The 25,341-nt window shown below is 39.3% G+C and overlaps 1 protein-coding gene across 5 annotated transcripts in view; it reads right to left on the bottom strand.

The window, feature by feature from the left end:
- Positions 1-25,341, bottom strand: part of DOCK11 (dedicator of cytokinesis 11) — a 212,984-nt gene that overhangs the window by 76,665 nt on the left and 110,978 nt on the right. For 4 of the 5 annotated variants that reach the window (XR_001917616.1, XM_018044192.1, XM_018044191.1 and 1 more), the window contains exons 23-32: positions 24,268-24,357; positions 18,211-18,329; positions 16,611-16,680; positions 16,405-16,530; positions 15,262-15,333; positions 14,210-14,356; positions 8,647-8,730; positions 4,592-4,703; positions 4,033-4,071; positions 1,968-2,146 (exon numbers count right to left, since the gene is read on the bottom strand). Coding sequence is in view for 4 of the 5 variants with exons in the window: in XM_018044192.1 (XP_017899681.1) it covers positions 1,968-2,146; positions 4,033-4,071; positions 4,592-4,703; positions 8,647-8,730; positions 14,210-14,356; positions 15,262-15,333; positions 16,405-16,530; positions 16,611-16,680; positions 18,211-18,329; positions 24,268-24,357 (1,038 nt within the window). In the remaining variant the exon portion in view is untranslated. The remainder of the gene's footprint in view (positions 1-1,967; positions 2,147-4,032; positions 4,072-4,591; positions 4,704-8,646; positions 8,731-14,209; positions 14,357-15,261; positions 15,334-16,404; positions 16,531-16,610; positions 16,681-18,210; positions 18,330-24,267; positions 24,358-25,341) is intronic. The other variant, XM_018044189.1, reaches the window with a different exon arrangement.

Raw genomic sequence — 25,341 nt, 5'->3', positions numbered from 1 at the left:
TAAGTTAGGTTATTCTAAATTCAATACAATTTACCATCTATTTTTGCAACCCATAGGGTTTAATAGATTTGAATATACCCTTTATCTTCATATATGTTAAAGGTGTAGCAAATAGTGGCTGCAGCTGTGGTCTTCACATGTGTAGTATATATAAGATTTGTATATATAAGCTGTGTAGTATATATAAGACACTGTGTAGTATATATAAGATTTATAGCCATGCATATATTTTTTTCAGTAAGATAAACTTCACATTATATGTTTTATATTTGACATACTTAATATGTCTTATTATTAATCACTTAATAATAATAGCATTTATTTAGGGAGATATATTTAAGGATATATGGGTATTTAAAAGTATACACCTCCCAGAATTCTGGAAATAAAAGCAAAAATAAACAAATGGGATCTAATTAAAATTAAAAGCTTCTGCACAACAAAGGAAAATATAAGCAAGGTGAAAAGACAGCCTTCTGAATGGGAGAAAATAATAGCAAATGAAGCAACTGACAAACAACTAATCTCAAAAATGTACAAGCAACTTATGCAGCTCAATTCCAGAAAAATAAACGACCCAATCAAAAAATGGGCCAAAGAACTAAATAGACATTTCTCCAAAGAAGACATACGGATGGCTAACAAACACATGAAAAGATGCTCAACATCACTCATTCTCAGAGAAATGCAAATCAAAACCACAATGAGGTACCACTTCACACCAGTCAGAATGGCTGCGATCCAAAAATCTGCATGCAATAAATGCTGGAGAGGGTGTGGAGAAAAGGGAACCCTCCTACACTGTTGGTGGGAATGCAAACTAGTACAGCCACTATGGAGAACAGTGTGGAGATTCCTTAAAAAACTGCAAATAGAACTACCTTATGACCCAGCAATCCCACTTCTGGGCATACACACCGAGGAAACCAGAATTGAAAGAGACACATGTACCCCAATGTTCATCGCAGCACTGTTTATAATAGCCAGGACATGGAAACAACCTAGATGTCCATCAGCAGATGAATGGATAAGAAAGCTGTGGTACATATACACAATGGAGTATTACTCAGCCGTTAAAAAGAATTCATTTGAATCAGTTCTGATGAGATGGATGAAACTGGAGCCGATTATACAGAGTGAAGTAAGCCAGAAAGAAAAACACCAATACAGTATACTAACACATATATATGGAATTTAGAAAGATGGCAATGACGACCCTGTATGCAAGACAGGAAAAAAGACACAGCTGTGTATAACGGACTTTTGGACTCAGAGGGAGAGGGAGAGGGTGGGATAATTTGGGAGAATGGCATTCTAACATGTATACTATCATGTAAGAATTGAATCGCCAGTCTATGTCTGACGCAGGATACAGCATGCTTGGGGCTGGTGCGTGGGGATGACCCAGAGAGATGTTATGGGGAGGGAGGTGGGAGGGGGGTTCATGTTTGGGAACACATATAAGAATTAAAGATTTTAAAATTAAAAAAATAAATAAAAGTATACACAGGGCTATAACCATGTTTTTTTTAAAAAAATTCTAATCAGTTTATGTAAGAAATCATGAAGGAGTTATGTTGTTCTTTAGACATGATTTGAAAAACCAGTGTTTTTCTTCAACAGTTAACTGAACACTATTTTTAAAACCTAAGGGCTTTCCTGATGGTTCTGTAGTAAAGAATCTGCTTGCCAATGCAGATGTGGGTTCAATCTCTGGGTGGGAAAGATCCCCTGAAGAAGGAAATGGCAACTCACTCCAGTATTTTTCCCTGGGAAATCCCATGGACAGGAGCCCAGCGACTTAGTGACTAAACAACAATAATCATTTGAAATAGAAACAAAACATTATTCATAAAAATAAATTACTCAATGCTCATGTTATTTTTCTTACTGAAAACTTCATCTTCAATGTAAAATCTTACAGAAACTAGCTAATGTGATACTGGTGATGATACAAACATCCTTACCTTGTGCTGGTATCTAGTGTCAAATGCATGTTTTATCAAAAGATTCTTTATGACAGAGATAGCTGTATATCTGATCTCATAATTGTCTTGAAGAGCAATGGAGGTTTCCCTCAGAAGCAGACCAACCAAGAAGTGATGCTTGCAATACTCATCTGATAAACTGTATTCAAGATTTGAATCTGCAGTATAATGAAATTTAAAACTCATTTATAAAAATATTCAAAAATCACTTTAACATTAAAGTACTATATTACTTAGTAGTATGTGATCATGCTAGCAAGAGCTATATTTTTATTGTGAACAAATATGAGCAATTATTTTATCATATAGAATAAGCATGCAAAATTTTACAAGATATAAGCACTCATCATTGGGGCCAGATGATAGCCTTAATGACAATTTCAGTTGGTAAAGTAGTTCCTAGAATTCTTTTTTTTTTCCTAGATGCTTTTCAAATCTTAGGATAAAACCTAGAATGAAAGAATACTAGATTTGGCAATGTTTTAACACATTTCTTCATATCTGAAGAGATTTAGTTACAACTAAAACATGGAGTAATTCTAAACAACACTTGATTCACTCATCTGTTTATATTTGTGAAGCAGAAAGAGAAACTAGACAATTGCATCATTATAACAGTATAAACTATCGCATGTTTTACTAAATGTTACATATTGGCCCCAATACAATGGGGTACAAGAATGCTAAGAAAAACATCCCCATCTCACTCAAATTCATGACACAAATACAAATCTTTTATTTCATAAAATTACCAGTTCCAGCTATTTTCTTCACTTCCTTTTAGATCCTCCATCCACTTTAAATCCCAGCTGCTAATATCCTGGTTGGGACTTGCCTTATAACTACTCAGAAGGAATTGTGACCAAGTACAGACATTTCTACAGGAAACTTCTGCTATCTTTATTTCCTTTCCCCTACCCTTTAATTTTAGTGAGGCCACAAAGCTGAAGGATATGTTTTCTGTTTCTTTTCTAGTCTCTTTAAAACTTAATAGGATGCTATAAATTCAACTAGGATTTAATAAATGCTAAATCAGATTTAATCCTAAATCCTCACCCCTTCCTTTCCCTGAATTCCTCAAGCTATCAATAAATGATAGGGGAAGTATCTGAGCTATCCATGTTCAGACTCTATTATAATAAGGGAATGGTTGAATAGGGGTGGTTGAGTTTTTTAATATTTTTCTCCATTTTCACTGGCAGCCATTCAATCACTAAAACCACTGCTCAGCAGTGGTCTCTACTCCCCAAGAGACCAAGACAGCTGATGTTCTTTCTGCCATTGGTCATGGTCTTTTGTGAATCACAATCACTTTCTATGCACAAGGGTCAGTACAGACTAACTCAGGTTGCCTTATCTGGGTTGACGGTACAATGGCAGTGAGGTTTTTTCACTTGAGGGATTTGAATAAAACCAATAAAGTAGTTCATCCACCCCTTCAAAAATGGTGGCAAAGAAGTCATTAAACAGGGTCAAAGAGAAGGGAGGCGAGCTTGGGAGAGATGACATACACTTAAAAAAAAGATACCCATCAATCCCCAAGCTGGTGTGGGCCAAAACATGTTTTCTGAGGATAGTGTTTTAAAGTTGATTCTTCTAGCAATCAACATTGAAGCTTATTTTTTTCCTTTATTCAAAAAAATAATTTTATTGGAGCATCGGTTGCTTTACAATGTTGTGTTAGTTTCTACTGTACACCAAAGTGAATCAGCTATACATATATCCCCTCTGTTTTGGATTTCCTTCCCATTGAGGTTGCCACAGAGCACTGGGCAGTGTTCCCTGAGCTATTTCTTCTCATTAGTTATCTATTTTATACATAGTATCAATAGTGTACATATATACACTGGAATATTACTCAAGCTGGTTTTCAGAGTTATCAAATACACTGCCTCCTAGGTTTTCTGGATGCATTAAATAAAGCCTCATCTTGGCTAGGGAGGATCTGAAAAGCAAACAAGGCCCCCATCCATCTTAGCCATTCATGAAATCAATTGTTTTTAAAAACAGCAAACTACTTTAGAGTGAACCGAGTTAAACCTACCTACTGAAGTCAAACGGTCCACCGCAAATGAAAAAAAATCTAATTAATATATGAAAAGAAAAGGGACAAATAAAAAACATAGTAACATAAGAATAGTGCTACACAACAAAGCAGTCAATAAAACTAGCAATGGAGATAATTGAAGGCATTTCATAAATTTCATACATACATATAACTATTTTATTCTGCTTTTATAATTCTCTTCTGAGGTTCCATTCAGCAGAAATCCATTTATATGCTTTTTTAAAAATTCAGTCTCATATAAGAATCCAAACAGTACTACAGAGAGCAATTTTATTAGTATCTGATGTCTGTGTTTAAGCAGCAATCTATGTAAAACACCGAATTTCTTCACACTATGAATACTACCACTGACACTATGAAGGAAATGCAGAGTACCATTAACGAACTGTTAATGTTCTTCAGATAGTAACAATTCTGAGATTACCTCCAGAATCACTGGTTTAACTAGAAAACATTATACTATACTAGCGCTAGCAAAAAAAAAAAAAAAAAAAAGAAAACACAATTCCAAATGATGGAAAACACAAATACATACCTTGAACTCGCTGAAGTTTAGGTTTGGCAAAAGCCATTGGCAAATTCAGAGGAATGTAATGTTCATGATTGCAAATTGTTTGCAGAAATTCAAACTTGTATTCAGCCAGAACCTAAGCACAAAGAAATTATACATGAACTCCTATATAGTAGGCATTTACTATTTTAATAATTTAAAATATTAAACTTTAATGGGCTTCCCAGGTGGCGCCAGTGGTAAAGAACCCGCCTGCCAATGCAGGAGACACAAGAGAAGTGGGTTCGATCCCTGGATTGGGAAGATCCCCTGGAGGAGGAAATGGCAACCCACTCCAGCATTCTTGTCTGGAGAATCCCATGGACAGAGGAGGCTGGTGGGCTATAGTTCATAGGATCTCAAAGAGTTGGACATGACTGAGCAACTGAGCATGCACATTCTAAAATAATTAAATACAGAGCATTAATTTTCAAAACAGAAGTGTTTAGTATTTTAGGTATACCTTGAAATGTGACCTGTGCAGTAAAGAGTCAACAATGCAGGCTCAAGACTGCTCTCCTTAAAAAGGCCTGCTTGTAAGGCTGGTCATTGGCTGGCAATTGGGAAATTGGATTTTTTTTAATTATGTAAGTTTCAGATACACAATATAATAATTTGACATCTGTATACACTACAACGTGATCACCACCACAAGCCTAGTCATCATCCATCATCACCAAACAGTTCACACCTTCTTCACAATTGCACCCACCTCCCCGCCACCAAACTCTTCCCCTCTGGTAACCACTAATCTGTTCTCGGTATCGATGAGTTTGTTTTTGTTTTTGTTTTTGTTTTTTCGTTCATTTCTTTTTTTAGACTCCACAAATGAGTGAAATCATATGGTATTTGTCTGAGTTATTTCACTTAGCATAATACCTTTAAGGTCTGTCCACATTGTAAAATGGCAGATTCCATTCTTTTTACATCTGAGTAGTATTCTGTTATACATATATCCACTGATGGACATTTAGGTTACTTCCATATCTTGGCTACTATAAATAATGCCACAGTAAAATAAACATAGGGGTGCATATAATTTTGAATTAGTGTTTTCATGTTCTTTGAATAGATACCCAGAAGTGGGAAAGTTGAGTCATATGGTAGTTCTATTCTTAATTTTTCAGGAATCTCCATACTGTTTTCCATTGTGGCTGCGCCAATTAACAGTCCTACAGTGTACAAGGGTTCCAATTTCTCCACATCCTCTCCAACATTTCTTTATTCTTTTCAATAATAGCTATTCTAACAGTTTGTAAGGTGCTATCTCATTGTGGTTTTGATTTGCATTTCCCTAATGATCAGTGATTTTGAACATCTTTCCAAGTGCTGTTGGCCATCTTTATGTCTTCTTTAGAAAAATGTCTATTCAGATCTTCTTCCCATTTTAAAATCAGGTGGCTTTTGTTGTTGAGTTGTATTACTCCATGATGGATATATGATTTGCAGGCTTCCCTGGTGGCTCAGAGGTTCAAGCATCTTCCTGGAATGCAGGAGACCTGGGTTCGATCCCTGGGTCGGGAAGATCCCCTGGAGAAGGAAATGGCAACCCACTCCAGTACTCTTGCCTGGAGAATCCCATGGAGGGAGGAGCCTGGTGGGCTACAGTCCATGGGGTCACAAAGAGCTGGACATGACTGAGCGACTTCACTTCTCCTACTCAGTAGGCTGTCCTTTCCTTTTGATGATTTCCATCACTGTGTGGAAGATTTTTGGTTTGATGTAGTCCCATTTGCTTATTTTTGCTTTTATTTCTCTTGCCTTTGGAATCAGATCCACAAAAACACCTCTAAGATGGGTATCAATGAGGCTACTGCCTATATTTTCTTCTAGAAATTTTATGATTTCAGGTCTTACATTCAAGTCTTTACTGCATTTTGAGTTAACTTTTCTTTATGATGTAAGATAATGGTGTCGTTTCATTCTTTTGCATATGGCTATCCAGTTTTCCCAACGTCATTTATTGAAGAGGCTTTTCCTCCATTGTATGTTCTTTGCTCCTTTGTTGTATATGTGTGGGTATGGCTTTCCCGGTGGCTTAGATGGTAAAAAATCTGCCTACAATGCAGGAGACCTGGGTTCGATCCCTGGGTTAGGAAGATCCTCTGGAAGAGGGCATGGCAACCCGCTCTAGTATTCTTGCCTGGGGAATGCCCATGGACAGAGGATCCTGGGAGGCTGCAGTCAATGGGGTTGCAAAAAGTCAGACACAAGTGAGCGACTAAGCACATGCATATGTGTAGGTATATCTCTGGGTTCTGAGTTTTGTTCTGTTGACCTGTGTATCTGTTTTTATGCCAGTACCATGCTGTCTTGATTAATATATCTTTAGTATAGTCTGAAATCAGTGAGCATGAAACCTCTAGTTTTGTTCTTCCTATTTTCAGCTATTCAGCATCTTTTGTGGTTTCATACCAATTTTAGAATTATTTGTTCTATTAATAGCTCTGTGAAATATGCCATTGGAATTTTGATAGGGAATACACTGAATCTGTAAACCACTTTGGGTAGTATGAGCATTTTAACAATATTAATTCTTCCAATCCATGAATATGGAATATTTCCATTTATTTGTGACTTCTTCAGTTTCTTTCATCAATGTCTTATAGTTTCAGTGTACAGGTCTTTCACCTCCTTGGTTAAATTTATTCCTCGGTATTTTATTCTTTTAGATGCAATTGTAAATCGAATTGTTTTCTTAGTCTTGTTGATAGTTTGTTATTAGTATATAGAAACGTCACAGATTTCTGTATGCTGATTTTGTATCATACAACATTATTGAATTCATTTATTAGTTTGAACAGAGTTTTGGTGTAGTCTTTAGGGTTTTCAATATATATTATCACATCATCTGCAACTAGTGACAGTTTTACTTCCTCCTTTCCAATTTGAATGCCCTCTCATTCTTTTTCTTGACTAATTTCAGTGGCTAGCACTTCTAATACTGTGTTGAATAAAAGTGGTAAGAGTGGGCATGCTTGTCTTATTCCTGATCTTAGAGGGAAAGAGCTCAGTTTTTCACTGTTGAGTATGATGCTAGCTATGGGTTTATCATATATGGACTTTATTATGTTGAGGTATGTTCCCTCTAGACCCACTGTTGAGGGAGTCTCTTATAAATGGATGTCAAATTTTGTCAAAAGTGTTTTAAGCATCTAAATTTCTTTGTACTTCTGAAGGAGTTTGAAAATACAACTAAAGGAATACAGCATATTCCAGGAACACGCGTATTATATCTATTTAAGATGATTGTATTATTTTCATCCTTCATTTTATTAATGTGATAAATCACGTTGATTTGTGGATGATGAACCATCATTGTATCCCTGAAATAAATCCAACTTGACCGTGTTGTGTCATACTTTTAATGTATTATTGTATTCAATTTGGTAATATTTTGTTGAGGATTTTTGCATGTTCATCAAAGATAGGGCATGTGATTTTCTTTTTTATGGTGTGGGAAATTTTATCTTGATACCAACATTCCTTACAAGGTAAGGTTGTGCCTTCTGTGCCAGCCTGTTCAGCACCATCCAAACAATGTGATTTATGGTGAATATCTGCTTCCCTGTCTTTCCTTTCCAGGACTCTGGAATTATGACCACCCTCCAACACATAACTAGCCCCAATAAAAATCCTAAGTTCTGAGTCTCAAACAGGCTTCCCTAAAGAGAAATATTGCACATAATGTGGCTCAGTTTTCACTGCTGGAGATAGGATGTGCTCTGCATGCCCATTAACAGGAGGGAGGGTGCTCAGGAAGCATGCACGTAGATTGCCAAGGACTCCACTTAATGTCTTTCCTCCTTATTAATCCAGCTGAGCAACTTTACTGTGTCACTGTAATGAATCTTAGCCATGACTATGACTATATGGGACCCTCAAAACCCTATCCATTACTCTCTGCTTTGAGGTACAACTACACTCAAAGTACCTATAAGAAAACAGCAGCTCCAAACCCTCCAGAGGAGAATACATATCACCCTTGGTCTCACACTCTAATGTTTGACACCCACTATAGTTATGCCCTTGTAACTTACCTTAGGATCTTTGGGGCTGAATCCAGATATATAGTCATTTATCAAATTGAAAACAAATCCTCTATCCATTAGGGTCAGACAGCGCTATAGAAACCAAATCAAAATGAACAGTTAGTTACCTAATTCTAAGTCTGTCAAGTTTTTAAAATTCAACACATTTAAAATTTTTTCCACATTAAGGGGATGATATTCTCACTTTTACAGATAACAGAAAAACTTTCAAAGATTTACACGACCTTAAAGAGATAAAGAGCAAATGACTTATCATTGGACTCAACTGTGTTGTTTTCAAAATAAGATGTATATATATAACATCTTATTTTGAAAATAAGATATATATTTTCTTATATATATGATAAATATTTGAAATATATATATATACACACATTCAAATACATATATGCACATATTTACATATATATATGCAATCTATTTAGCTATGGACTTCCCTGGTGGCTTAGACGGTAAAGCGTCTGTCTACAATGCGGGAGACCTGGGTTTGATCCCTGGGTCAGGAAGATCCGCTGGAGAAGGAAATGGCAATCCACTCCAGTGCTTTTGCCTGGAAAATCCCATGGACAGAGGAGCCTGGTAGGCTACAGTCCATGGGGCCGCAAAGAGCTGGACACGACTGAGCGACGTTCCTGTTCCTATTTAGCTATACTGCCTCATTTTGGTTCATTTTCAAAGCTCAAAGTGAACTATAGGGTGGTCAGTCAGCTATTGAAAGGGGGGCTTGCCTATGCGTACATTTCAGGCCAAAAGGGAAGTTTTCCTTTGGGTTCTGTGAAGTCTTGGCCTATAAAAACTTCTTGTGTGATAGCCATATTAGTTATTCATATTTTCCTGCTGTCACTCTCCTAGTTAAGGCTTTCATTACCTTGCAACTGTACAACTGCAGTTATCCTCCTAACCTGTCTTCCTGCCACTAATCTTTCCATCTAACTGCTTCCAGATTAATCTGTAAGTCCTAGCCCTAATCATGTCAACTGTCTTCCCAAAAGTTTTCAATAGTTCCCTGTTGCCTCTAATATAATTTCAAACTCCTCAGCTTGGCATTCAAGGTAAACCACAATCTTGTCCCAAACTTCCTTTTTCCCATTTTATCTATTTATTACCCCCTCAAGATGCACTGTGCATTCCCACTTCCGAGTCACTGCTCATACCAGGTCTAGTTAGCAATTCTATCACTACTTCTACAGAACCCTGCCCATTCTTCAATGATTAAGTCCATCTTCGATGAAGCCCATGTTCATTAATCTACAGGGTCCTTGAAACACTTTATAGTAGCTTGTATTTTACTTATTATTTTGCTGTTCTCACCTAAAGAGGATAATATGTTGTTTATGTTCCCCATGGTACCCAGAACATTCCTGGGAAATAGAAGGAACTCAATATTTGATAAACCAGCTGTTTGCATCTTGTCACCTCTCCTTTCAACGTTCCCTGCCTCATCAACTCTCACCTGGATTAATGAGGTGGGCTTATATTTACCACTCATCCAAGATCATTTTGATGATCTACTGGGTTTGAGACATTCTAGAGAAATACAAAGGCAAATAAATAACCCACGGTCTTTAGTCTTGTCCAATGGTAAAGACAAATAAATCATGAAAACACTGCACAATAAAAAGTTACAGAAGTATGGAAAGGATGGGTAAACAACAGCAGAGGTGATCAGCCCTTTGTGAGAAGGTTAGGGAAGAGCTGAGCCTAAAAGATGAATGGACTGCCAGGCAGACAAGGGGGAAGGACTAGTCTTCAAACTGGTTGTCTTGACTCTGGCTTTTTCCTCACTTCTTTCAAAGGCTTTGGAAGATAGCTCCATGGTATTCAGCTCAAAATCTAGATTCCTTAGCCTGACATTCAAGGCCTTTCATCATTTGGCATCAGATGGCCTTTCCACCTCTGTCTCCAGACAACCTAAACTCTACACAATGACTTTCCTGCTCATGCCAAAATGATTCTTGAACATGCATATCTCATCTCTGCTCATGAATCCTCTACCTACAACACTCTCATCCCTGTCTTGGGGAACTCTTCTTCTAGTCTCTGTTCATACGACCTGGTCATAATCCCTCCCTTTCTTGTTCTCCTATTGTATTTTGTTGTTTATATTTTCAGTATAATAGTCATCACACTTTATCATGTATATGTATTGGAATATAATTACAGAGACAGCCTCTCTCATCTTTGGATGCTCACATAGGAGACAGACAAATGTTTGTTGACTTGTAATGAGGTCAATACTGCTATTAAATCAACTATGTTCTACTCCCTAACATAGCAAATTTCAAGTTTTAACTCCATAAAAGAAACTGAGATCTTATATTTCAGATAGTCTCACCTTTACTTTAAAAAGATATGAGGTTGGTTTTTAATACACAAAAGGGCTCATGTAATAGTGTTAAAACTTTATTTTAGTTCTGGCAGAGAGGTCTTACATTAGAAAATCACACTCTGGAGATCTGAAACCTAGTGTGAATGTTTAATTTAAAAAAAAGGGTATATTAGATTTTAAAATTGCTTGGCTAGATTATTGACTGCAAGGTTCTTAAAATAAGGCTGAGACATGATGAAGGGCTCTGAGAAGATGGGGAGTGGAAAGAAGTAAGAACTAAGTGCATTACAAATCTAGGTTCCTTCTCTGCAATAAATCAAATATTGCTATTGCCCACTTTCTAGAACAACTGTATTCCAGCATTGCTCCTTACATACAGAGAATGACAAAACAGAGCAGTGAGAAATGTTCTATCTTTTGTAAGTGTAACAGTTTGTGGTATGTCTCAAAATAATCTTACTGACCTAAATTAGCAATTTTCATTTACATGTATTAGCAACAAGTAGACGGTGCTTATATTAGCAACATGTAGAATGTGCTTTTAGTTCAAGAGTTACAAATTCAAAGGCCAACAGTGTCAGAGAAATGATTTAAATGTATAGAGGGTCAGGGGTTCTATTAAGGAGTGGTACAGACCATGGTAACCTAGAAGGTAAATGCCCCACCTAAAGTTCATAGCAAACACCCTTTTCCAACAACACAAGAGAAGACTCTACACATGGACATCACCAGATGGTTAACACTGAAATCAGATTGATTATATCCTTTTCAGCCAAAGATGGAGAAGCTCTATACAGTCAGCAAAAACAAGACTGGGAGTGGACTGTGGCTCAGATCATGAACTCCTTATTGCCAAATTCAGACTTAAATTAAAGAAAGTGGGGAAAACCACTAGACCATTCAGGCATGACCTAAATCAAACCCCTTATGACTATACAGTGGAAGTGAGAAATAGATTTAAAGGACTAGATTTTATAGACAGAATGCCTGATGAACTATGGACGGAAGTTTGTGACACTGTACAGCAGACAGGAATCAAGACCATCCCCAGGAAAAAGAAATGCAAAAAAGCAAAATGGCTGTCTGAGGAGGGCTTACAAATAGCTGTGAAGAGAAGAGAAGCAAAAAGCAAAGGAGAAAAAGAAAGATATACTTATTTGAATGCAGAGTTCCAAAGAATAGCAAGGAGAGATAAGAAAGTGTTCCTCAGTGATCAATGCAAAGAAATAGAGGAAAACAACAGAATGGGAAAGACTAGAGATCTCTTCAAGAAAATTAGAGGTACCAAGGGAACATTTCATGCAAAGATGGGCTCAATCGGGGACAGAAATGGTATGGACCTAGCAGAAGCAAAGAGGTGGCAAGAATACACAGAAGAACTGTACAAAAAAGATCTTCACGACCCAGATAATCATGATGGTGTGATCACTCACCTAGAGACAGACATCCTGGAATGTCAAGTCAAGTGGGCCTTAGGAAGCATCACTATAAACAAAGCTAGTGGAGGTGATGGAATTTCAGTTGAGCTATTTCAAATCCTGAAAGATGATGCTGTGAAAGTGCTGCACTCAATATGCCAGCAAATTTGGAAAACTCAGCAGTGGCCACAGGACTGGAAAAGCTCAGTTTTCATTCTAATCCCAAAGAAAGGCAATGTCAAAGAATGCTCAAACTACTGCACAATTGCACTCATCTCACATGCTAGTAAAGTAATGCTCAAAATTCTCCAAGCCAGGCTTCAGCAATACGTGAACTGTGAACTTCCAGATGTTCAAGCTGGTTTTAGAAAAGGCAGAGGAACCAGACATCCGCTGGATCATCAAAAAAGCAAGAGAGTTCCAGAAAAACACCTATTTCTGCTTTATTGACTATGCCAAAGCCTTTGACTGTGTGGATCACAATAAACTGTGGAAAATTCTGAAAGAGATGGGAATCCCAGACCACCTGACCTGCCTCTTTAGAAACCTGTATACAGGTCAGGAGGCAACAGCTAGAACTGGACATGGAACAACAGACTGGTTCCAAATAGAAAGAGTACATCAAGGCTGTATATTGTCACTCTGCTTATTTAACTTATATGCAGAGTACCTCATGAGAAATGCTGGGCTGGAAGTAGCACAGGCTGGAATCAAGATTGCTGGGAGAAATATCAATAGCCTCAGATATGCAGATGACACCACCCTTATGGCAGAAAGTGAAGAAGAACTAAAGAGCCTCTTGGTGAAAGTGAAAGAAGAGAGTGAAAAAGTTGGCTTAAAGCTCAACATTCTGAAAACTAAGATCATGGCATCCAGTCTCATCACTTCATGGCAAATAGATGGGGAAACAGTGGAAACAGTGGCTGACTTTATTTTTCTGGGCTCCAAAATCCCTGTAGATGGTGCTTGCAGCCATGAAATTAAAAGATGCTTACTCCTTGGAAGGAAAGTTATGACCAACCTAGATAGCATATTAAAAAGCAGAGACATTACTTTGCCAACAAAGGTCCGTCTAGTCAAGGCTATGGTTTTTCCTGTAGTCATGTATGGATGTGAGAGTTGGACTATAAAGAAAGCTGAGTGCCAAAAAACTGATGCTTTTGAACTGTGGTGTTGGAGAAGACTCTTGAGAGTCCCTTGGTCTGCAAGGAGATTCAACCAGTCCATCCTAAAGGAGATCAGTCTGGGTGTTCATTGGAGGGACTGATGCTGAAGCTGAAACTCCAATATTTTGGCCATCTCATGCAGAGAGCTGACTCACTGGAAAAGACCCTGATGCTGGGACAGATTGAGGGCAGGAGGAGAAGGAGACGACAGAGGATGAGGTAGTTGGATGGCATCACTGACACAATGGACATGGGTTTGGGTGGACTCCAGGAGTTGGTGACGGACAGGGAGGCCTGGCGTGCTGCGGTTCATGGGGTCACAAAGAGTCAGACACGACTGAGTGACTAAACTGAACTGAAAGGCATTCAAATGAATATATTTGAAAAACAGCATGCAAAAGCAGCAAGATGTTCCTCCTGGCTAAGGCTCCTGTGTGGGACCGCTGATTTAATCAATTAGCCATTGGGGGTGGGGAATCAAACATGGCTATTTAACTGAACTGATGATTAATTCAATCAGTAGTTCCTCCAGCAGCCCAGCCGAGTCTCTAGAAAGTGGGTAATTGCTTTCCTTTAGCTTTAAAGACCATACTGGTGAAGAATAATTCCTTACCATGTTCTGGATGCCTTTAACTCACCTTCAAGAAGCTAGCCAAACTATAATTGACATTTCTGGACTCATCCGGAATCTCTGCATAGCGAATAGTCACATGGGGAATTACTGCAAGAAGCAGTGAATGTAAGACATGATGATATGCCTCAGAAAACCTCTGGCCTCTTGGAAGCTTCATTTAAATCGGCAAAGAAAAAAAAAAGAGTTGTGAAAGGTCCAAATCAGTGTTTTATTTTCAAACACATACTGTATATAAATGTGTTTTTAACTGGAGTATACTTTTTCTCCCAAATTAAAAAAGACATGGCTAGTTAAATATATACTTTAGATCATTACAGCACCTATCTGGACCTGTAATACTATAACTGACTGAAATCATGAACAAGAGTAGGTCATTCTGACCCAACTTTGGAATCGTGCTCCTGAGATACGGACACATCCGTTTTTCATTCCGTCTTTCTCCTGACACACAAAGTATACATGTATCCATGCATCTTAATTTCAGTAAACCTGTTCTGTGGAAATATTGATCAAAATGTAAATATAAAGTGATTATTTTTTACTTCACAAGGTCTTAGCTTTCAATGCCTATAGCTAAAATTTCTTTGTACTTCTGAAGGAGTTTGAAAATACAACTAAAGGTATATGTACAGCATATTCCAGGAACACACGCATTACATAAAACGAGATTTTGGTTTTTGTCTTTTTTACATAAAATGTTTTTAATTTTGTACGTGCCTTCAATCTTTCTAAGAGAATAGTTCTTTCTGATTTGGTATGTGTTCTCCTTCCTAATGAATATTTTGGACAATTGACATTTTAAAGCCACAAGACAAAGGGAAAGCTTCAAAGATAATGTACTTAATATGGCAAATATCTCACAGGATGAATCTATGTGGTGAGCCTCTGAAGTTGAAAACAGATGAACACCTTTTTTTTCTTTCCTTAAAGAAAAACTGAAAAAAGCTACAGACTGAGAGTCCTTAAAATATAAAAGAGGATTTGCACATCACAGCTACCCATGAATAAGATTAGCCTTCTTTGTCTATGTTAAATATTATTCTTCAGCCTACTTACCTTAATTTTATTCTCTTCCAGCAAGTATGTGGCCATAGACTTTGCAATAATTTCAAAGAAAAACCATGAGTACTAAAATAAATAAATAAATACAAATCAATCTTTAATTGTTACCCAAATCCCTGAGGCTTATAAAAGGCTGACAAATCACTATGGATTTTATCTCTGAACTTTAATAACGTTTTAAAGTGATCGCTACTGACTATCCAAGTCCCATAGAATATCTTCAAATTGTGCTGGCAAAAAGGTAATAGTATGCCTCAGGGCTGGCTGGTGATGCACAAAGGATATTTGGTGGAGAGGGGTATTTTATCACTGACACTGTTTTGATTTGCCTACATGTGGTGATAAGAACAAACCAACTTTTAGTTTACTTTATTACTGCTTTTAAACTCTCTATGGACAATGAATCATATTATAGCCTGCACCCAGTGGGGGACCCAACCCTGCCCTTCGTATAACACTGGGGCAGCCCAAGTAGCAGAGGTGTTTGTGTAAGTAGAATTTGAAGGGTACAGGGAAGTCTCAAGCAGATACCTGGTGGCTCAAATGGTAAAGAATCTGCCTGCAATGCAGGAGACTCAGGTTTGATCCCTGGGTTGGGAAGATCCCCTGGGGAAGGAAATCGCAACCCACTGCAGTTTTCTGGCCTGGAGAATCCCATGGACAGAGCAGCCTGGAGGGCTACAGTCCATGGGGTTGCAAAGAGTTGGACATGACTGAGTGACTAACACCATTACTAATAGGAATAGTAAAAATTATGACAATAAGAAGAGCCACCATTTGAGTGAGTGCCTACTATGTACCAGAAACAACATGTTAGATGCTTTACTTGTATTTCAGAAATGAGAAAGTGGATGCTCAGAACTGCTAACTAACAGGCCCCAGGTCACAGAACTATTGTGTGATGAATACAGCATTCTCGCCCAGATCTATACCCTCCAAAATTCTATTATGCATTTGACTGAGAGCAAGGGGTAGGTGGGGAGGGCAAAGGGAATGAAGGATTTTTATGGAGAACTTGGGGGGAAAGGATGCATACATAGGCAAAGTGCTGGGCAAAGAGGGAGTCACTTGAGGAAATGATGACAGACTAGACCTGTAATGGGAGGGCCTCAAGCAAGCATGTCTCTGTGTCCTTACCTTGAGCAATTTGTTTATTGCTAAAAAGTCTGCAGACTGTTTCAGTATCGCTATCATTGTAGTCGCAAGAGTTTCATGTATCAGCTGGGCCTGAGGAGCACTGGGTTTTTCAGGTCGGAAGCTATACTACAATCAAAGAGAATGAACCGTAAGACCAAATTCTCTCATAAGACAAAATGCTGAGAAAGAAAGCTTCCTCCACAAACCTTAATGAAGGATCTTAAATAATTATCCAAGCCTTCTTCATGGCACTTTGATACGATATGTAAGAGAACCCTGAAACAACATTCACAAAAGTCAGCACGTCAGACCACAAAGAAACACTATAGTTTGATTGTTAGATAAAACCAGCATATCTAGCTTAAAAATACCTAATACTGTCTAAATAATGAAAGTATTAAATGGCATCTTAGTTTGGATCCAACAAAGATTTCAGCATGTAACATGTTCAGGGCTTTGTAAAATACATTTCTTGGTTCCAAAGGAGGATGTTTTATTTTGGCAACCAAGATATTTCTTTTCATCTCCTTTCTAAATCGCATTTGAAGTATGTTCACAGCTACCATATAGTAAAAAGCCTTTAGTAAGGTAAATATTGAAATCCCCTCTAGTAAAAATCAAAGGAAAAGAATAGGAAAAAGTGTTAAACATGTCAACAGATGGGGGGAAGGGAAGGGCAAGACAGAGCAGGTATAATGAGATGAACTAAAATTGGAAGCAAATCTAAGATTCATAGAAAGTTTTAAAGTTATGAAGCCTGCAGTGGTTCTGCAAGTTTAGCATGCATCAGAAACACCTGGAGGGCAGAGCGCTCACCCCTCTCCCCGAGTTTCTGATTTTTTAGGTCTGGGGTGAAGTTCCATGATTAGCATTTTTAATACGCTTCCAGGTGTATTGTTGCTGCTGGTCTGGGAATCACGTTTTTTGAGAACCACTGGACTAGAATAATGCTTCTTAAATTAGCAAGCAGACTACCCCCAATAGCAGAGAAGAGCAAAGAGTATGTGGGTGTGTGGAGCCTGAACCCTGAGGCTCCAGAGACGCTGTGGCAACAGCAGAAGCAGCAAAGCCAGAAACACCCAGCAGTGAGCTTATAATTTTTTTAAACCCGTTTTATTTTCAAAAATTAAGTGCATTTTGCATCCTACTCTACAATATATCCTTGTTTGTTTTCCTATAAAAAGAACACTCTTATTCTTGTGAGTAAAAACTAATGGCCTAGGGCCACTCTGTCCAATGTGAGAGCTGCTAGTCACAAGTGGTGATGCAAACAAATTAACTACTATGAAAAATTCCGATCCTCAGTTACACCAGCCACATTTCAAGAGTTCAACAGCTAAATATGACTAATGGCTACCATATTGGGCAGTACAGGTACAGAACATTTCCATAACTGAAGAAAGTTCTGTTGGACAATACTGGTGAAGGGCGTGATTCTCAAACTCCATCGCATTAGGGCATCGTTGTGGAAACTTTAGAAGAAAAAACAACCAATGCTGAGTTCCGCTCTCAGAGATTCAGGTTTAACTGGTATGATGTATGGTCTGGGAACAGATTTTAAAAAGCTTCCCAGGTTGCTCTAACATGCAGCAGTTTTAGAGCCGCTGGTTGAGGAAAACACAGTAAACTTATCCTGTGGTTTCTGGTACCATCTATCCCTGGGGATGTGAGTCCCTCAGTCTGAGAAGAAACTATAGAGAAAAGTTATATTAGGCTTCTGCCTTTGGGGTTCTCATTTGGAAGATAAATGAAGAAATGCAAAAGGAAACAAAAGTTGATTCTTCATATTGTAACACAGAAACTCACATGGTGCAGTTGAAAGGAACGTCATCTTCATGGGTCATGTTTGTGAGAACTTGGAAGAGTTGCATAAGAATTACAGGTAGAAACTGTATCATGACTTGGATCTCCATGGCATGCAAACACTAAAATAAGTCATTATTAGTTATGAAAATCAAAGTATGATATAACTTGCAAAGGTGAAACAACCAAAAATTAAGTAATGATAAATACATTCACTAGAATATAAGCTCACTTCAAACACATGCTTCCAGGGATAGGGGACTTTGTCAATTATACACATCTCTACTTTGGCACTCAGATTTTGTTAGTTCCTTTAATATTAAATACTCTCTTAAAGATAACAAGTATAACTGGGATCAACAGGTTTTAGAATAAAGGTGACTGACTCTTGGTAAACCAACAACTGGGCTGGGGAGCAGGCATGTTTGGAGGTACTGGCCTACCAGCCCCCAGCATTCGTATGTTTTACAGGGGAAAGTGGGCCATCACTTTGCAGTGAGAACAGGATTCAATAGAGTGTATTTCTATGTATGGTTGGCTTTACACTGGCTCCATCCACAAACTGAGGCAGTTCTGCATTCTAACATCCTCACAGTACATTTCTTCGAAGTGCTAACACCCTGCCTCTACTGATTGACACATTAACATCAGAAAGAAGAAATATATCCGTGTATACAGAGAAATGATACAAGCAGCAAAATATTGGGTTGGCCAAAGAGCTCGTTCGGGTTTTTCTATACAGCTTATGGAGAAACCTGAACAAACTCCTGGCCAACCCAGTAACTAAAATGTCTTTCTTCTTCCTTCCCTCCTTCCTTCATTCACCCATTCATTTACTCACTCAGTCAATTGGCCAACCAAAAACCACTTCACTGAGCACCTTCTCCACCAGTTCAATATTTAGGGCTTGGGAAAGACAGAGATGGTCAGACAAGTCTGTATCCTAAGGAACACAATATTCATCTTTCAGAGTGCCCCATGTTTCCATCCTTATGCTCACCCTCCCTTTTCAGGCCTCTCTCATCTCAACAGTGACCTCTTAGATTTCCGGGCAGCTTCTCTTCAATCAGATACCTAATGCAAGAAACTGAGCTCAGGAACCTCTAGTCTTTCCTTCAGGTTTTTCCAAATGTTTTGCCCTCTCTCTTCTACCCATACAGCCATCACCCTGTTTTCAGGATTATAACCTATAACCAAAATAGCCCAGTAATTTTCCATTAATAGTAGGGCTATGTACAATTTCTCCTCAACCTCAGTATATTTAACTCTCATTTCCAAAACTCAATCCTCCTCAAGTAGTGGTTACATCAGGCCACTTTCTGCCACCATCAAAAAATTTATTGATGCCTCTCCATTAGCTAGGGCAGTGGTTCTCAACCAGAGACCCTTCACCACCCCATCCCTCCAGGCCATCCAGCAATGTCCAGAGACATTTTCAGTTGTCACGACTGAGGAGGTCGTGAAGTGCTTCTAAGCACCCTCCAATGCATAGGACAGTCCTTTACCACAAAGACCCATCCTGCCTCAAATGCCAATAGTGCCAAGTTGGAGAAAACCTGACCCAGGCTATTAAGTCTAAGTTACTTAAAACCCAACTTACATTTTTAGCCTTAACATTCACCCTTCTTCATGAGGCCAAACTGGCGTCTTGACTGCTCTGCTCCTTGAAATTGTCAAATGCATGCCTACCTTTGTGCCTTTGTTCATATTTTTTTAGCAAAGTCTTAGCACCCTTCCCAGTCAAGTTCACCCCCCACTTCGGTGAAGCTATTCATGCACTCATTCAATAAAGGTATACTGAATAAAGGTATACCAAATGGGCTTCCCTTGTGGCCCAGCTGGTAAAGAATCGCCTACAATGCAGGAGACCTGGTTTGGGAAGATTGCACTGGAGAAGGGAACTTCTACCCACTCCAGTATTCTGGCCTGGAGAATTCCATGGACTGTATAGTCCACAGGGTTGCAAAGAGTTGGACACGAGTGAGCGGCTTTCACTTTTTTCACTTTTCATACTGAATGAACTTCTGATTGCCAAGCACATCAAATGGACGGGGTTCCTATCATCAAGCAGTTCACAGACGATGGAAGGAAAACACATGGAAGTGAATGGCTGTGACACAAACAGTAAACAGTACACAGTAAACGCACAGAAGAGGAAGCAATTGTGTGTGCAAGTGAGGAGGGAATGTCACACACTTCAGAGGACGGAGGCTCTAAGGTTCAAGGTTAAGTAGGATCACATCAGGTAGAAAAAAGAGAGAAGGGCACTCCTTGCAGAAGTGGTCTCCCTGCACCAGTACTGTCTCTCTACACAGAGAATTTACTCTCTACCCAGCAGCCAGAGGGTTCTATTTGAAAGGCACGTTTGACAATGCCATTTCCCTCTATTACAAACAAAACCAATTGCCACGAACAAAAAGCTATGAAGGGTCCCCATCCTCCACTCATCTGGGGCCAGCCCCTGCTCCTCGCTGCTCAGTGTGCTCTAGCTATGCTGTCTTTGCTTTTTTTTCCCGTCTTTCACACATCCCATTGCAAGGTATTTACACCTGCTGCAATAGTCTGTCATCCTTTTACACAGTTTTATCATCTATGGCTGTCTTCCCCTCATCAGTTCTTTTCAGCTTGAAATGTCATCAACTCCTCAGACAGGTCTTCCCTGACAACTCGATCTTGACTGCACTCCTGATCACATTAGAGCCCACTCAGTTCAGTCACTCAGTCACATCCGACTCTTTGCGACCCCATGAACCACAGCACGCCAGGCCTCCCTGTCTATCACCAACTCCTGGAGTCCACCCAAACCCATGTCCATTGAGTCAGTGATGCCATCTAACTATCTCATCCTCTGTCGTCCCCTTCTCCTCCTGCCTTCAATCTTTCCCAACATCAGGGTCTTTTCAAATGAGTCAGCTCTTTGCATCAGGTGGCCAAAGTATTAGAGTTTCAGCTTCACCATCAGTCCCTCCAATGAACACCCAGGACTCATTTCCCATAGGATGGACTGGTTGGATCTCCTTGCAGTCCAAGGGACTCTCAAGAGTCTTCTCCAACTCCACAGTTCAAAAGCATCAATTCTTCTGCACTCAGCTTTCTTTATAGTCCAACTCTCACATCCATACATGGCTACTGGAAAAACCATAGCCTTGACTAGATGGACCTTTGTTAATAAAGTAATGTCTCTGCTTTTTAATAAGCTGTCTAGGTTGGTCATAATTTCCTTCCAAGGAGTAAGCATCTTTTAATTTCATGGCTGCAATCACCATCTGCAGTGATTTTAGAGCCCCCCAAAATAAAGTCAGCCACTGTTTCCACTGTTTCCCCATCTATTTGCCATGAAGTGATGGAACCAGATGCCATGATCTTAGTTTTCTGAATGTTAAGATTTAACCTGTTCTATTTTCTTCACAGTACTCATCTCTATCTAATGGGACTTCTTTATAATCCCTCTACCCCAAATGAGTAGCTATGTTGTCTGAATTATTCCAGTTATATTCCCAGCATCCAGTACAATATCTGGCCCCATGGTAGGTACTCAGTAATTATTTGGGGGATGACTGAATAAATGAATAAACGAAGGAATCAAAGGGATAAAGATGGAACCCTCTAGTCTCAGTGGTTCCACAGTTTTGTGAACTCTCAGCATATATATCCTGTATCATGCATTTGACATTTAATTACATATTGCTTTGGACGATCATTTGTACTACTGACTTATATTGTCATTTGACTTAAGTGGGCCCCTCTCGACTGGTCATAAGATCCCTATGGAAAATAGCCCAAGTTATTCTTATTTGCAAGCCACACAGCATCTAGGAAAATACTGAACACATAATAAGCTCAGCATGTAGATGGTTAGATGAAATGATTAAATAATGTCATTTACAAGGACAGATTGCAAGGTTTGATAAAAAGCACACGGGGCTAGGAGTCAAAAGAGCCATCAAAAGACATGCTCGGCTCTGATCTCCTACTAACCAGCTGAAAAACCACTGGCAAATCTCTGTCCTCAGGCCTCAGTGTCCTCATCTGTAAAAAAAAAAAATCCCTAAAGATCCCTTTTAGCACTAACATTCCATACAGGAGTTTGGCGCTTTCTATAATCACATGGCATTTCACTCACTGCCACTAGAGGGCGAGCATAGGTCACAGAAATAACAGAAATTCCACACCCTTAAAAACACAAATATGAATACCTTTCTTCCCCCACCATTCTAAGAATATCAATACAGGAAATTTAATTTTGTTAAAATTTTACAAAGCTTCCCCAGTGGAAGAATAAAGCCATGGATCTGAGCAGACAAGGCATTCACATATAGAGCGGGATTCTCGACATCACCCAAGACAGGGACTTGAAATTAGATGACTTACTGTACTTTTTAATGCTAATTAAGAATAAAAGCCACCATTTATCGGCTACCTGCCTGATTCTACCTTTCCAACAATCTATTTTCTGTATGGTAAGCAGGATGATTCTTTAAAAACCAAAGTCACATTACATCACACTCCTTTGTTCACAGCTTCTCATCTCATCATAGCTTATGAAGCCCTACCAGACCAGTAACCCAGCTATCTTTTCCAATAGGGAGGCTTATCCTTCCATGTGCCAGCCACACTGGAACTCCTCCTGTTTCTGGAACACACCAAGTAAGCTCCTCGGGGCCTCTGCACTTGCTGTTCCCAGCCCTTGCCCAGAATTCCACGCGGCTGGCACCCTCCTTTCCTTTAGGTCTCTTTACTGGAGAGTTCCTTGTTGACAATCTAAAAAAGAGATCCTTATCACTCCTAATTCCCCTTCCCTATATTTTGGTTTTCTTTATAGTACTTATTACCCACTGACATAAGATACACAGTTGAACCTCCATCTCCACATATTTCACATCTGCAGATATGGAGAGCTGACTGCAAGGGATTTGAGAATCTCTGGTATCTAGGGAGGGTCCTGGAACCATGACTGCAGATGTATATATTTATTCATTTATGTGTTTAATGTCCATCTGTCTCCTTGAAAGTAAGCTCCTTGAAAATAGGGATATTGTCTGTTTTCTTCACTTATCCTCCCCATGTTTAGAATGAAGCCTGGCCCACAGGAGGTACTCAAGAAAAAAGTGTGGAATGAATACTACACAGCAGATGCCCTGTCTCACTGAGGCCTCACAATCACCGTACAAGTGGGTATTACTGTTATCTTTATGAGACAGAAGAAAAAACAAAGGCTTGGAGAAGTTAAGTAATTTGGTCAAGGTCAATCACAGAGCTAACAAGTGACAGAGCTGGGGTACAAGCTCAGTTTGTGATTCCAGAACCCATGCACGTGTTACCTCATTCACACTGCCTCTCTGAAAGAAATGAGTATTTTTGTTCATTTCACATCATTCATTATTGACATATGTCGAAAGGGAAATCCTGTAGAGGACTTCATTTAAAATCAAAACTCCTCAGACTGGCCATGGCTGATCTACTGAAGGAGCAGCCAAGAGAAAAGCTACTGTTAGATGGGTCTTATGATGTGTGCTTTGTCCCACCATGTTAGGGAATAAACGGAGTCTTGGATTCTCAATGCTTTCGATAAAATATGGCGTTTCTTATGACTTCTATGCACCATGCAGCAACTAGGTTCCTTCTTATCAGCTGACCCTTTTGATATTCTTTCACCTATGGACCCAGGAACCATTTCACATTGTATTCCAAGTAAAAGTGACTTCGTTTCTCCTGGCCTTTTTCTCCACAGCATTCTCCACCTTTACCGGGCTGTCAGCAAGATGAGAATGGACCTGGAAAAATCAATCTATGGACCCGAAATAAACATTTTCATGAGATTTTTTTTTAAGTATGTTGTTGAATTCTGGCTAAAACATTTTCTTCCTAATGCCATGCTTCTGTTGTGTGCTTCTAAACAGACACTTGATGGAAAAGGACATAGTAGAATGTGCTCTCTTGAGGATTTGCAACCAAAAGTATTTTCAAGTATTCATTTTTTTTTTGGCCTCCCACATCAAAAATGTGGCAACCAAAAGACAAGAAAAACAAACCTTTTACAGAAAGCTGCTGTTCATTTACCTTTAAATATTTAATGAGCTCCCCAGGAACTTCTTTCGAGCCTGACTGAATCAGCTGGCAATGCTGGAAGAATTTGTGCACATGCAGATCCTGAAAACCAGATGGATACAGCCATATGAAATTTGATTCATTACCCACAAAACACAGGCTCTCCACCTCTACCACCCGTCCTCCCACCCGGAATCTTGCAAACCTGTTTCCCCAGGTCTTCTAATGACCCGACTCGGCATCTACAGCTACCAACATACATGTTCCTCCTTGAGTCCCAGAGTCCTCTCAACCCACACACAAAACAGCAAACCAGGCCCATTGAGCATGCATCTCAGTGCACCGGGTAGGCCACCATTCATGCCCAACTAGTCCAACATTTGTTTCCTTTTTTCAGTAATGTCATCTCTGAAGTTGGGCCGCTTCTATATTTTAATGGAACAAGCAGGAAGAGAGGTCTGAACTGACAGGTGAAGAAAAGGGAGTCACCTGACCCTGTGGTGGCCAGCGTCCAACTGTCCTATGTGAAATCTACAGACACTGAATCTGTGGATAGCACAGACTGTCTCAGGAACCAGAATCAAGAAATTCCAGATGAATTGAGCAAGTAGAATTGACATATATACACAATCATGTGTAAAATAGCTAGCTAAAAAAAAAAAAATATAGCTAGCTAGTGGGAAGCTGCCATATAGCACAGGGACCTCAGCTCTGTGCTCTGTGATGACCTAGAGGGATGAGCGTTGGGGTCGTGGGGGAGGCGCGGAAGGAGGTCCAAGAGGGAGAGGATATATGTATACATATAGCTGATTCAGGCTTCCCAAGTGGCGCCACTGCTAAAGAATCCACCTACAATGCAGAAGACGCGAGAGACTTGGGCTCAATCCCTGGGTTGGGAAGATCCCCTGGAGGAGGGGATGGCAACCGATTCCAGTATTCTTGCCTGGAGAATCCCATGGACAGAGGAGCCTGGTGGGTTACAGCCCATAGGGTCATAGAGTCGGACACGACTGAAGCAACTGAGAAGGCATGCATAGCTGATTCACGTTGTGGTACAGCAGAAATTATCACAACAATGTAAAGAAA

This window comes from Capra hircus (genome assembly GCF_001704415.2).
Source record: "Capra hircus breed San Clemente chromosome X unlocalized genomic scaffold, ASM170441v1, whole genome shotgun sequence".
Lineage (NCBI taxonomy): Eukaryota > Metazoa > Chordata > Mammalia > Artiodactyla > Bovidae > Capra > Capra hircus.
This window is presented reverse-complemented; position numbering and strand designations above follow the sequence as displayed.